General features: G+C 38.3%; 1 protein-coding gene across 1 annotated transcript; it reads right to left on the bottom strand.

The window, feature by feature from the left end:
- Window positions 1-602: 602 nt before the first annotated feature.
- TRIM58 (tripartite motif containing 58) lies at window positions 603-13,416 on the bottom strand. Its single transcript, XM_081505114.1, has 6 exons — window positions 12,886-13,416; window positions 9,502-9,597; window positions 7,593-7,823; window positions 5,914-5,936; window positions 5,717-5,817; window positions 603-1,506 (listed from the first exon to the last, which is right to left on the bottom strand). The coding sequence occupies exons 1-6, from the start codon at window positions 13,306-13,308 to the stop codon at window positions 917-919; spliced, it is 1,464 nt and encodes a 487-aa protein (XP_081361240.1). The 5' UTR covers window positions 13,309-13,416; the 3' UTR covers window positions 603-916.
- Window positions 13,417-14,435: the final 1,019 nt, after the last annotated feature.

Genomic DNA, 14,435 nt, shown 5'->3' with positions numbered 1-14,435 from the left:
AATTGTTTGAAGTTTTACAGCTAGAAAATGACTAGGTCAAAGAACTAGTTGAATCATAATTCTGAGAAATTTCTACTCAAAAATAAAAAAGTATCCATGCTGAATACCTGAAACTAACACAGTATTGTAAACCAACTATATTTCAATCAAAAATATATCCAAAGAAAGAGGAAAATGTTCTTGTGAGAGGTATGGCATTGGACTCAGTGATATAATCAGAGGAATGAATTGCATCACTCTCAGAAATTGACCCCTGAATAAAAAGAATTTAAAGAATAATTGAATAGTCACAGGAATCATGAATATATAAAGGGATGGTTCTGAATATATTAATCTAGAAGGAAATGGAGGTTAAATGATGAGATATAAAGCAAAAATCATAGTAAGAAGCAATAAAGAGAAAAGAGAGGGAGATGGAGACAGAAAGAGGCAGAGCCCAGAGTGAGAAAAAGAGGAGAGAGAAAGAAGAGATGAAACAATTATGGATCTGACGTTAGAACAATACTGGACTGTTTTGAACCAATTTAAGAATTGCTATTTCTAATTCTTAATGTGTGGAAGACTTGGAATGAAGAGATATTAAAAGGAATGAGACATTAAAATAAATGTATAGATATCTTTGTTTAATACAAAGTCCATTCATTTGAAGAAAACCTCATCAAAAAAGTATGTGGAGCCATTTGGGAAAACAGTGATAAGACTGCTCCATTTCTAAAATTATTATACAATCCTTATCCAAACACATGTAACATATACTTTCCCTTTTGTTCCTATGGGAAAATTTCCATAGTGACAAGGAATAAACAGCTGACCTAAATGGGGACATCTGTTGAGCCTTCACATATGCATATACTATATGCTCCATTCTATTGCAGAAGACTTTGCTAGGCTTGGGGTGTATCTCAGCAACAGGATCTTAGGAAGAATCATCTCTGATATTAGAGGCAGATTCAAAATGACCCCTGGATGCCCAATTTTCTAACTCCACTTCTGTCATAGGTGGTAAGATAAGAGGCGTTGTGTCACAGATGAAAAAATAAGGTCGAAGAAAACCAGAGAACAGGTGGTTGAACGTGTAGATAAAAGACCCACTTGTGATGTTGTAAAAGGAGATTTCCCCTGCTTCGTAGTCCAAGAAAATCCCAATGCAGCGAGGCCGTTCCAGGTGGAGGAGAGGAACTGATGGGGAGGCAAGGACCATGTACTCACTTCCCTTCAGCAGCCACATGGCCCAGACCCCATTCTCGGGGGATGGTGTGATTTCCCCTTTTCTTGACACTGTGTCTTGACAGACACCTAAGCCCCATTCTGCTCTTTCTCCCACCACGACTTCCCAGTAATGCCTCCCTGATGAGAAGTTCTGCAAACCCAGGATACAGGGCCATGTGTCAAATCGCTCAGGGTTGTTGGGGACATCCCTCCACAGTTCTCCGTCCTGCACACTGCGCAGGTCAGCGGTCAGGAGGAGGCTAGGATGTGCGGTGGCAGGATCCAATTTTATGTCAACTGTGGAAATAATTTTGTGGAACATGTAAAAGAACAGAAAAGACTGGTGAAAACTTAAGAACCCATGATATTGATGACTGTCACACCATTCTTTACTCTCCCTCTAATAACTCATGAAGATAAAAAATAAGTATTTCATCTTGCAGATGCTTTGAGTTTGAGTATATTCCTCTGTTATGTCTGCATAATCCAGGACTAATTACTGCTCCGATTAAACCATAACCATTGATGATAAGACAAACCAAGTTCATAACCATTCAGATTCCTTTTATCTCTGTCCAGAGCACTTGGATACTCTTTGGAAGATCTGCATTTAAAATAAAATTTATAACTCCCTTGGGATTTTTTTTTCTTTTTATAGCCTATAGAAAAATTTCATTGGTCTAAAACACACCCCTTTCAAAGCTATGTTACTATGGTAGGACAAATTCTAAGATGACCTTCAGACCCAGGTGGTTCTCTCATGATTCTATTATATTATGTGACAAGTGGGAGATTATCTGAGTGGTTTCTAATCTAATCACCCTTTAAAATCAGAGAGAGTTCTTTGGTTATTGGTCTGGTGGCAGAAGGAAAAATCAGGGAGATTTGCATTTGATATGTCATTGCTGCCTTTGAAGATGGAGTGGGCCACAGTGGAGGAGAAAGGTGAGGAAGCTCCAGCTGATAATCAACAAGGAGATGGGGATGTCAGCCCTCCAACTGCAAGGAATTGCTTTATACCAACAGACTGAATAAGCTTACAAGTGGACCTTTCCCTAGACCCCTTAGGGATGTCCAGTCTGGTCAACACCTTGATTTTGATCTTACAAAACCTTAAGCAGAGAAACCAGCTGATCTCACATGATTATCATATCTGAAGAATGGATGTAAATGGATGTGATTTTAAGTAGCTAAGTGTGTGGTAATTTGCTATGCAGAAAAAAAAACTACTGACAACTACTATTAACACCTATACTGTGGAGTCTCAGTATATTGATACGACATTTTATTTGTACGTATAATTAAAAAATACATCTACTAATGAAATGACCTCAGTGAAGCAAGGAGGAGGTAAAATGCTCATGTCTTTTTTTTTTGGTCAACACTCAAAACTAGTAAATTTGATTTTATTAATTTAAAAACAAAAACAAATTTCATAATTAATCATTTTTTAGTATAATAATAACAAATATTAATATGATGACTCTCATTCTTATTTGTCTCCAAACCACTTCTAGTTATCTTTTATTTCTACTCAAACCTAAGTGGGTACATCGTCTATGCTATCACATGGGACCAGCCTTAAGATTGATATTATCTTTCTCACATTATAGATAAGCAGGATAAGCCCAAGGGATTATATGATTTTCCCAAACTCTAGCGGTCATAAATAGCAAGAACTGAAAAGTGGGTCTCCATGATGTCGTGGTAGACCTATTTAACAGATGTCATGTCTTCATACATCATTCCCACTTCAAGAAAATAAATCTGTGAAAGGTTGTGAATACATCTATTTCTAATTCTTCTCTCTATCTCTTCTTAAACTCTTAAAATTTCTGAAACTATCACCAAGATAGAATAATACCCTAACCAAACTATACCTTCTTCCCAGTGCTGCATGCATGATCAGTCCTTAAAGTTCACCTTAAATGACTTTTCTATAGCACTCAACACTGTTGAGAATCCTTTTGTCCCAGAAAACATTTCTCTCTCCCAAAGACACCAGTCATCACTCTTTTACTCCCTTTCTGCTGATCATCCTTCTTGGTCTCCTCTGCTGTTTTCTCTTCCTCTTCTCCATCACTGCTATTGGAGAAACCAATGGTCTCATGATTGGGACCTCTTGCCTCTCTCTCAGATCACTTTTGATGTGTTCTTGGGCTGGCAGATATATTGCTTTCATTAAATTCCATTCATATGCTTTACAAATTCCAAATACTTTTAACCTAGGCTTTTCTCCTGCAACTCTGTATTTGTAAATTCATCTGCCTACCCAGTCACAACATTGATGTGTCTAAAACCCAAGTCCTGTTTTCTACCTTGCCTGCAGCTTTACCTGTCAATGTAAACAATAATTTCATTATACCAATTCAGGAGGTTTTAACTTTGGAATTATTCACAACTTTTCCCCCTTTCTGACACCTCATATCTAATCCAACAGCAGATCTTGCCAGTTTTGCTTTCAAAATATCAGTATAGCAAGATCTTGTCTATTCTCTGTACCTCCAGTACAACTTCCCTAGTCCAGTAGAAAATAGTCTCTAATTGAGTTATTACAGAGGCTCCCAACAGGCTTTTCTGCATCAAGCCTTGCCCCTCTGTAATTTATTCTCAATAAACCACACAGAGTGATCTTCATGAAACATTAGTCCAATCATGCTATTCCTCCATTTATAACTGATGCCCTATTTCACTTCTGCTCATAGTGGCCTTCCTGTTGGGTCCTATGCTACCTGGTCTTTGCTTGACCTCTACAGTTCTCCTGTCACTCACTCCACAATAGCCACACAGACCTCCTCATAGCTCCTGGAATGCATCTTCCATATTTTAAGCTCAGGTCTTAGAACTCATTTCTGTTGCCTGAAATGCTTTCTTCTAGATCAGATATTTGCTGTGTTTTCCCCTATGAATGAAGTCTTTCTTGATCATCAAAAATTCCAGACTAGATGTGCTAACTCAGGAACTTCTGGCCACACTTATTTATTTATTTTTTTCAATATTCTGTTTCATCTTCTAACATTTTGTGTATTTTCCATAATTTAAGCAAAAATTTACAACATGAAACTCCAGATCTGTAACATATTTGATGTTATGGTTCAGTTTTATATTCTAATGCTTAGAAGAGTGACTGGCATAAAATACACAATATTTGTGGAATTGACCAGTTAATTAATTCAGTAAAAGTAAATGGGAATATAAAGACACTGATTATGGGAGTGTAATAACTTGCAACACTTCATAGAGTTAAGTGAAAGTTGCTCAGTCGTGTCTAACTCTTTGAGATTCTCTAGGCTAGAATACTGGAGTGGATAGCCTTTCCCTTCTCCATGGGATCTTCCCAACCCAGGGATTGAATCCAGGTCTCCTGCATTGCAGGCAGATTCTTTACCAACTGAACCACAAGGGTAGCCCAAGAATACTGGAAAGGGTAGCCTATCCCTTCTCCAGGGGATCTTCCCGACCCAGGAATTGAACCAGGGTCTCCTGCATTGCAGGCAGATTCTTTACCAACTGAGCTATCAGGGAATATCAATCTGTCTGTAAGATCATGGAATAATCATCGAACAGAATTGATAAGATGGGTTTTCTTATCATCAGACAAAGCAGTTTCCTTCTAAGTAATAAACCCACTATTAAGGCATAGTCTATTTTCATTATTTGGTATAAATTGAATATAAAAAAATTAAAAACATTGAATCTATATTGTTTTAAAAAACAGCATACTAAGACCCAATAAACTAATTATAACACTACAGTTATTCCCTCTTAAATATAATTAACTGAATGTTTTTAGCTTTATTGACTATCTAATTTAAGAAATTCATCAAACTGCCAGATAACAAAATAATCCAAACTTTATATTATCTTATACACTGCAATGCTTTCATATATTGAAGATTTTTTTTCTCTGTTTTCCAATATGTTTCATTTTGTCCTCCAAACAATACAATTTTTTAGCATTTTATAAAAAAGGAAATAGATATAGATTGGAACTAATATTGCTTATGTCACAGATAATATCACTTTCAAACCCACTATTCTAACCAAATGTAGCTTATATGGGTGTCAATTACTCTGATATTCTTCAGGACTATTCACAAATATCCCAATATTCTTTTTTAAAAAAAAATCTGAGCCTAGTGCTCTCTCCCTTCTCCCCTTGTAGCTTGACATGACCATGTGACTCACTTTCATCAATAATATCTTCAGGAAAGCTATGTGTGCCCTTAGGGTGGTGCATGATTCACCATGACTTTGCTCAGTTCTGTGCCTATCAGCAACAGGAAGGAGGTGGGGCTCTGTCTGCATAGAGTGAGATTATGTGAAATTAAAGCCTCCACAATCCAGTAATCAACCAATAACATGATCTCAAAATAAAACTTTGCTGATTTTAGCCACTAAACTTTGGGTTCTGTTTGTTACTGTAGCCTGACTGGTACAGTAACAAACTGCAATAACAGCCAAATTCAAGGAGTCATAGATCCTCAAGGTGTAAAATGCAGCCTACCTTGGAACTTCCTCAACATTTCCCTCATGCCAGGGATGCGACACATTGTCTTCAGCTCCATAGGGATGGACTCGGGTTCCAGGCGTGTGACATTCTTACTTCTGAGAAGAGCACAAAACCTGCAGTTCTCATTAGGGTTATCCACCAACCTCCCCAGCCTCTCTCAAACCATTCTCTGATTCAGAAAGTAAACATACCGGCTCAAGGCTCCTCCCACACCCTGAAAATGAAAGAGAAACACAAGCAGGCGTGAGTTAGACCTCTGAACTGCTTTTGACAGACTGGGGACACACCAGGAACATCTCTTTGGGAATTGTAAAACTATAAGAGATATGACTCCCTCTTAAAAGAATCTAAAACAGACTGTTACTGAGTTTTCTCATGAATTTAAAATAATATAATCAGTTTGCCTCTTTTAAAACAAAATCAGACCACATAAACTTTAAGTTAATTCTTATAATATCTATTGGTTTAACTATTTTCTGAATTGATAATTCTGATAATTGGATGTTTTCATGAAGAGTTATATTTTGTGAACAGAACTAAGGTAAAAATAGATTCTAAATATCTGCAGAATTTATTTGAGAAATAGTGAAAGGTATAGACATAAAATGATAATCTCAGTGTCCTTGTAAGAAAACCCTAACTTCCTTATTCTCTGAACAAACATACTTTGTCTAAGTTATCTAAGTAGAAAAAAGCAGAAGTCATTAAAATTCAGCAACAGTCTATGTCAAAGTAGATTATTAAACAAATCACCTGCACTGTATTTCCCCTATCCCTCTAAAAAATGACCACCAGTCAGATTAATTTTAACAGGGCATCAAAACAGGGAAATGATTAGCTTTATATTTCATCAGAATGACAGGTCTTATTTTGGTCCATTAAGGGTGAAATGTTGTTTACTGGTACTGAGGAAGAAAGGGAGAAATGAGTATAAAAATGAAAGCAAATTATTTGAGGATATAGTCTCCCTAAAACTTGTGTTATAAGACATTTTAACATTTATTCAGTGCTAATAAATGATAATTTCAAATATGCAGTATTTTGAGATACAGTAAGATGTGACAATGAATATTATTGAAAATGCCAAAGTTCTTGTGTTTTTTTATTGTTTGAAATTTTGAAAATTTATTCCTTTGGGACAGTTTGCTTAGTAGGAAGTAGGCATAGCAATAGTAACAAAAACAATAATAACAACAACAAGTTTTACTGATGCATAGATACATTGAAGAAAATGGGACAAATTTAATATAAAAGCTTTGCAAATGCATTTATTTAATGACCCCCTTACTCTGTGACCAGTGCTATTTAGTCACAGAACTTGTATGAAGATAGGAATTACTTATTTCAGACATTCCAAAATGAGTCATTGGGGTTGAAACACAATGAAGTGTGCCCAGAAAATTTCTATTGCAGTGAGTTCTATCATGAAAGCAAGCATCAACCAACAATGATGACTTTCTCAATTCACTTGGGATTTAATGCCTTTAAGGAGGATTATTATTTATTTGTCTGTATGCTCTATAATCTCAAGTATGTTGTGGGCAAGCTGTATGGAGGCAAATTAATCCCTCCCCATCATGCCTGGAATGGGCATGCACTATGGGCTAGAACATTAGCATTTGCCTTGAAAATTAACATGCCAATTTCAAGGTGGAAAATTTAAAATTTTACTCATATGTTTGACTATTGACATTAAAACGGGTTAACAAGACTTTTTGGATTGGCCATGACTGAAATACAGCGATATCATCGTTAAGGGTGATCCTGTCCTAAAGAGCAAAACTGCTTAAGGAGTTATGTCTGAAAGCTGCCATCTGTCCCCTTGGTCTCAGGTATGCCCATCCTTCTTCTCCCAGGCACTCAGCCTCACCTCCAGCAGACCCAGGGCTGGTCGCTGGCACCTCTCCTCCAACTCCTCTGCCAGCTCCTTCAGGGCCCTGCTCTGCTGAACCAGCCGGTTCTTGCTTTCCCGCAGCTTCTGCAGCGTGGCTCGCTCCTCCTCCTCCAGTCTTCTAAGCTGCAGTTGCTCCTCCAGGGCCAGGAAGCCACGATACTTTCCAAACTCCGACCTGAAGCGTTGCCTCTGCATTTCCACTTTTTCCTGGAGTGACAGTACAACAAATCATCAGCAGTTGGGGCAGAGTATTTGGCCTCTACCTTCATGTATGGGGGGTGCTTCCCTGGTGGGTCAGATGGTAAAGCATCTGCCTGCAGTGCAAGAGACCCAGGTTCAGTCTCTGGGTCGGGAAGATGCCCTGGAGAGTGACATGGCAACCCATTCCAGTATTCTTGCCTGGAGAATTCCTCGGACAGAGGAGCCTGGTGGGCTAAAGTCCATAGGGCTGCAAAGGGTCAGATACGACTGAAGCGACTTAACATGCACACACATGGGGAATGACACAGTGAAAAGGGGTTTAGTTGCAATTCATTGTTCTCTCACATCACCCTTTTAAATACTATAATTACACCTATAGATATAGAAGGGCTAAGGGTTACCACAGAATTTAGAATTTATTTTATTAAACCCATGCTTGTTGCATTTTGGCTCACATGGATACATTCTTAAAGGTAAAAATCATGCAAGCTGACTTGACTTAGAACAAGGTTCTTGGAACCTCTACTTTAAGAATAATCAGCGGAGGGTTCAAAACATGCATGAAACCAGATCTCAGATACAGAGTTTCTGATTTCATAAATTTGTGGTCAGGTCAGGATTAAAAACAATTGACTTGGATTACTAACTTAAAAAAATTATTAGTAAGTGTCACTATTAATTAACTTTACATATGATATACATAACTATGGGAAAAAATAAGACATCACAGGAGAAAAATATAGCAAAAATTCTTATGAAAATATCTGTCAGAGGATAGAATACAAGTCAAAACTTTAAAGAGAAAAGGAAAGAATTACAAAATTATAGAGAATAATTGGAGAAAAAGGGTTCCTTGGAGAAAGACAGAGAAGTATTCTGAAAAAGAGTCTATATAGTATAATATATATTATAAAAATATAAACACCTATGTTATTTCTATATACAATTTCTCAGCATTGATCCTATTGATATTTGACCAGGTGATTTTTTGTTGTGATTTTTTTGGGGGGAGGGTGGGGACTGTCCTTCGTATTATAGGGTATTTAGCAGCATTTCTTGCCTTTACAAATGAGATGCTAGTAAGGCATCTCAGTTGTGACAACCAAAAATATCTACTGATATTGCAAAATATCTCTTGGAAGGCAACATTGGTCCAGGTTCAGAATCACTTTGTGTATGTTTGTGTGTGTGTGTATGTAAAAACAGGTAAAGGAAAAAAAAGAGCTGATGATGGCAGAAATATATCAAAATATTTCAGTCAAATATATTGACTGAAAAAAGATATATATATAGATATATCTGCTGTGAAATAGTAAAAATTTCATTCATCCAACAAATACATATTTTTTAAACTAGTAGTGACAGTACAACTCTGTTCTAAGTGATGCAGTGAGTGAAGATCAGTGAGTAAGATCAACTGAGTTAGTAAGATCAAGATGAGTAAAGTTTTTTTTTATAATTTAGATTGAGGATAGTATTACAGAGATTAGAAAGAATACAATTGTACAAATATAATCTGAGGGGATGAGATGGTCCAGGATGATGCTGAGATCAGTTTTCCTTGAGTACCCAGGTAGACGGAACAAAAGTGCCAGAGTAGGAAAGATGGTGGAAGAATGATTTAATGATCCAAATAAGGATCCTTCAGACAGGTTAGCCACCTGAAGCCCCAATATTCTCTTACCTTCCAAATAACAGTTTTCTTCCCCACATTGGCCTCCTGAGTCGAGGCTTCCTCCAGCTCTTTTCTCACAAGCTCCTGTGCCACCTGGAGCTTTATCTGTTTGGGAAGATATGCTGCAGCCATTAAAGATACTCTCATTCAGTACTTAAATTGACCAAGCACAGGAAGAAATACAAAGATCAGCTATAATGGGCAGTAGAAAGCATACAAAAATGTTCGACCTCATTAATATTAATGACTGTTAAACGTAAATATGTTTTAAATGTTAATGCCAGATATAATAAAAGATGTATCTGAAAAGTGTGTTCATTGTATTATAAATAGCAAAACAGTAAGTAACCAAAGTGTTAAAAATAGTGCAGTGAGGAAAAATTTATTTCATTCACTGGATGGAATTAAGACAAGGTGCTGCAGAATTTTTAATGACAAGAAATACAATTATAAGAATATTAAAATAAGCATATTTTATGTAACCTGACACCAATTTTTAAAACTAAAGTTATTATCTTATAATAAATATATAAAAATTAGGCAGAAACCAATGAAAATATATTCAATAAACAAAATCTCACCTATTATGCTTGGCTGAAAAAGTGAGGCTATTCCTTTTATCTATATATTTCAACTTCTTAAAGTTATTCATTACTTTATAACCAGAAGTGTATTTCTTATTATTTTGCAGAAGAAATTTTCTAAGTTAGGATTTATTATATGAAAAAGAAATACAAAAAGTCATAAATCTTACAAGGGATAGAAAAATAATTTAATGAAAACTAAATCTCTTTTCAACCCTAGGACTCTTGCTAGAGGTAAGCACATATATTTTATTTACAGAGAACACACTCAAAGATAGATATTATATAGATTATTATTTTTAATAATTTATTAAATTAATTTATCATTATTTTATAAAGTTAATATCTTCACTTTATTTCATTGTGATAGTACTTCAGGTAAGGTCAGTAGATTAAAGATGACTTCAGCTCTCTTCGTGCGAGCAGCTGTTCCAGATAATGGGAATTTAAATGTGTTCTGAATATGTCCAAAAATTTTGGATGAGCACCAGTAGGAAGAATCTTATTCACAGAGTTTCATGGATGCCACTTTAGTGAGACAGATACTCCAGTATTAGTCACCTCTTCATTGAGGATGCTCATATCATAAGTCCAGAAATATGTGTTGAATAGAGAGGAATCTGTCTGCTTAACCACTGGATTCCTACTTCAGAGTAACATGTATTGGCAACTTTAAAGGGGATCAGAGCCTTGTGCCCATCCAGACACCACTCATAGCAAACATTCAAACATGAATGTGGTTTTATGCACCCTTATATTCATTGCAACAGTATTTACAGCCAAGACATGGACTTCCATGGTGGCTCAGACAGTAAAGCGTCTGCCTACAATGTGGGAGACCTGGGTTCAATCCCTGGGTCAGGAAGATCTCTTGGAAAAGGAAATGGCAACCCACTCCAGTATTCTTGCCTGGTAAACCCCATGGATGGAGGAGCCTGGTAGGCTACAGACCATGGAGTCACAAAGAGTCGGACATGACTGAGTGACTTCTCTTTTACTTTCTTTCAAGACATGGACACAGCCTAAATGTCCATTGACAGATGAATGGATAAAGAAGATATGGCAAATATATATATATGTATATATATATTGGAATATTTTTGTTGTTGATGTTGTTTAGTCACTAAGTTGTGTCTGACTCTTTTGTGATTCCATGCACTGTAGACTACCAGGCTCCTCTGCCCGGGAAATTTCCCAGGCAAGAATACTGGAGTGGGTTGCCATTTTCTTCTCCAGGGTATCTTTCCAACCCAGGGATGGAGCCTGCTTCTCATGCATTGGCAGCTGGGTTCTTTACCACTGAGCCACCAGGGGAGCCCACTGCAGAAAATTACTCTGGCTTAAAAAGAATGAAACAAAGTCATTTACAGCAACATGGATGGACCTATAGATTATCATACTAAGTAAAGTCAGTCATATTGAGAAAAATACAAATCATATAATATCACCTATGTGGGCTTCCCTGGTGGTCAGGGGTAAAGAATTTGCCTGCCATGCAGGAGAGGTAAGAGACGCGAGTTCAATCCCTGGGTTGGGAAGATCCCCTGGCGGAGGGCATGGCGACCCACTCCCGTATTCTTGCCTAGAGAATCCAGTGGACAGAGGAGCCTGGCCAACTACAGTCCATAGGGTCACAAAGAGTAAGACACGACTGAAGCAACTTAGCACACACACCCACACACATTGCTTACATGTGTAATCTAAAAAAAATTATACAAATGAAAGTATTTACAAAACAGAAATAGACTCAGACTTCAAACACAAATTTAAGATTATCAAAAGGCAAAGGTGAGGAGGAGGAATAAATTAGTTTAGGATTAACATATATACACTACTATATATATGCATATAAAATAGATTATCAACTATATATAAAATAGATTATCAACAAGGACCTACTGTATAGCACTGAAAACTCTACTCAATATTTTGAAATAACCTATATGGGAAAAGATTTTTAAAAAGACTGGATACATGTATATATATAACTGAATCAGTTTGCTGTATACATGAAATGAACACAACACTGTAAATCAAATATATTCCAATATAAAATAAAAAGAAAAAAATTAAGATTGTTTTGATGACAATATTAATTAACATGGGCTTCCTAAGTGGCTCAGTGGTACAGAATCCACCTGCTAAGCACAAGATTTGGGTTTGATCCCTGGTTTGAGAAGATCCCCTGGAGAAGGAAATGGCAACCTACTCCAGTATTCTTGCCTGGGAAGTCCCACGGACAGCTTGGCAAGCTACAGTCCATGGGGTTGCAAAGAGTCGGACACAACCAAGTGACTAAACAACAGTAGCATTAATTAATAAAGAAACAAACACAACGCAAAAGCAAAATATTATACAAATGATGTTATTAAGAAGAGTTTCCGATAACAATTGTGCACTTGTAACTAAGAGGCAATTGGACAACATAGCCTCCTACACCAGGGAGCTCTAGTTGTGGAACTCAGATTACCTATATCATGAAAATTAAGACCAGCATGAAATGAAATGACCAGGGAGAGTTTCATGGCAGAGAAGGGCAGTCTAAAATAACAATATGTTTGAGCTCCTGAATAGGAATCCCAAACGATGGCGTTTCCATGGAGCAAAGGCATACAGATTCCAAGGTGAATCTGAGCCAGGAGGGTGGTTGGTGTGGAGGGCACTGCTCATTCAGATCAGGGGGTATCTTTTGGCTCTGTGTCTGGCAAGGGAATTTTAACACTTCTGACTCAGTCAGTGTCTTCATTAAAGACCGGCATTTCCAGATCAGGAATCACGGCCCTCCAGGTTACATGGTAACACCTCTCACCTGGTAGCACCTGGCGGCCTCCGGCAGCGATGTGGTGTGGTGGCTCCTGTGCTCTGGAGTGGTGTCACAGACCCAGCACAGCACTTCCTGGTCTTCCTCGCAGAAGCGGGTCAGCTCCTCGCCGTGCCTCACACACAAGCGTGTCCCCGAAGGCTCCACGCCCAGCCCCAGCTGCCGCACGCTGTCCACCAGGCTGGCCAGCTGCCTGTTGGGCCGGAAGCTCTCCAGCCTGAAGGGACCCCGACACTGCGGACAGGCATAGGGGCCGCCCTGTGCGCTGTCGGACTTCTCGCAGAACTCGGAGATGCATCTGAGGCAGAAACTGTGGCCGCAGTCCACACTGACGGGATTCTGCAGGAAATCCAGGCACACTGGGCACCGGGCCTCCTCGCAGAGCCGCTCCCCAGAGGACCCCGAGGCCATGGCCGGCTGGGCCTTGCCTGGCCCCGCCGATAGTAGAGCTGTCTTCCCCAGCGGTCTGCACTATCTCTCCTGATGTTCTGTCACAGAAGGGAGGAACCCCACAGCCTCATGAGAAGCAGACATAAGATGGGCTTTATCCACTGGCTAGAGTCCAAACGAGCCACGCCCAGTGAAAACTTGCAACTCAGACACAGTCAACCACAAGGATAAAATTAACATTCTAGCAATCCTAGCCTCCTAGGAAACTGATCATTTCTAACGGAATCCCTCATCGTGTAGCTTATTGGAGCCTGTACGTTCATGTTTTCACTGTCAGTAATTTCAAGAATCGCTAAGCTCCCTTCAATTATTTTCTAAATTGCCCCATGACCTTATTATCTTTTTATGACATATTGATTTGTTAAAGTTTTTTTTCAAAATTTATTTTTCTACTTCCTGTTAATTAGCTCTTGATAAAGAAGTGTGTTGCTAAGTTAATGAGGAGATGTCCCCCCCCAAAATGTGTGTATAATAATGATATGTCTATAGCCCAACAACAATTAAAAGCATTTAAATAAAATCTGGTCAACTTTAGTGAGTCCCATAATGACTGCACATTTTGTAAAGCACATCTTAGAAGTGGCAAAGCTGTAGGCTAAGACATTGGTTAGGAAGAATAATCTAACTACAGCCTATCAGTGCTGCAGCACTTGTGAGGTGGGGGAGGCTGAGAAAGACATAGAATAAAATGATTTGACAGAAAGGGTGTGATCCCTACTTGGGATGAATATGGTGAGGTCATTAGGTCATCAGGGAAGTAAACAAATGTGGGAAACATCTGTCATCTATGCAAAATGTAATTTTTATTTTGTTGAGTTTGAAGGGATGATGGACATGCCTATAGCAAATCATTCAATTTGTTCCTCAGCACAAGCTGCCAGAATCTCAGACACAAGAATAAGCAAAAAACAAATGGCCCATCTCTCAAGGGAGTCTTAAGATCTGTCAATAGAACTCATACAATTATAAACTAAAAACTGAGAGAAAAGACACTCCCAGTGCTGCAGGAATATAACAGGGCTCTGAACAAGCTGGGGGTGGGGGGTGGGGGTCAGATTGGGCCCTTGGGAGTTTCTGAGTTAATAACT

This window comes from Giraffa tippelskirchi, chromosome 6 (assembly GCF_054371585.1).
Source record: "Giraffa tippelskirchi isolate mGirTip1 chromosome 6, T2T-mGirTip1v1.2.pri, whole genome shotgun sequence".
NCBI classification, from domain to species: domain Eukaryota; kingdom Metazoa; phylum Chordata; class Mammalia; order Artiodactyla; family Giraffidae; genus Giraffa; species Giraffa tippelskirchi.
The sequence above is the reverse complement of the archived record's forward strand: the minus strand, read 5'-3'. Positions and strand labels throughout refer to the sequence as shown.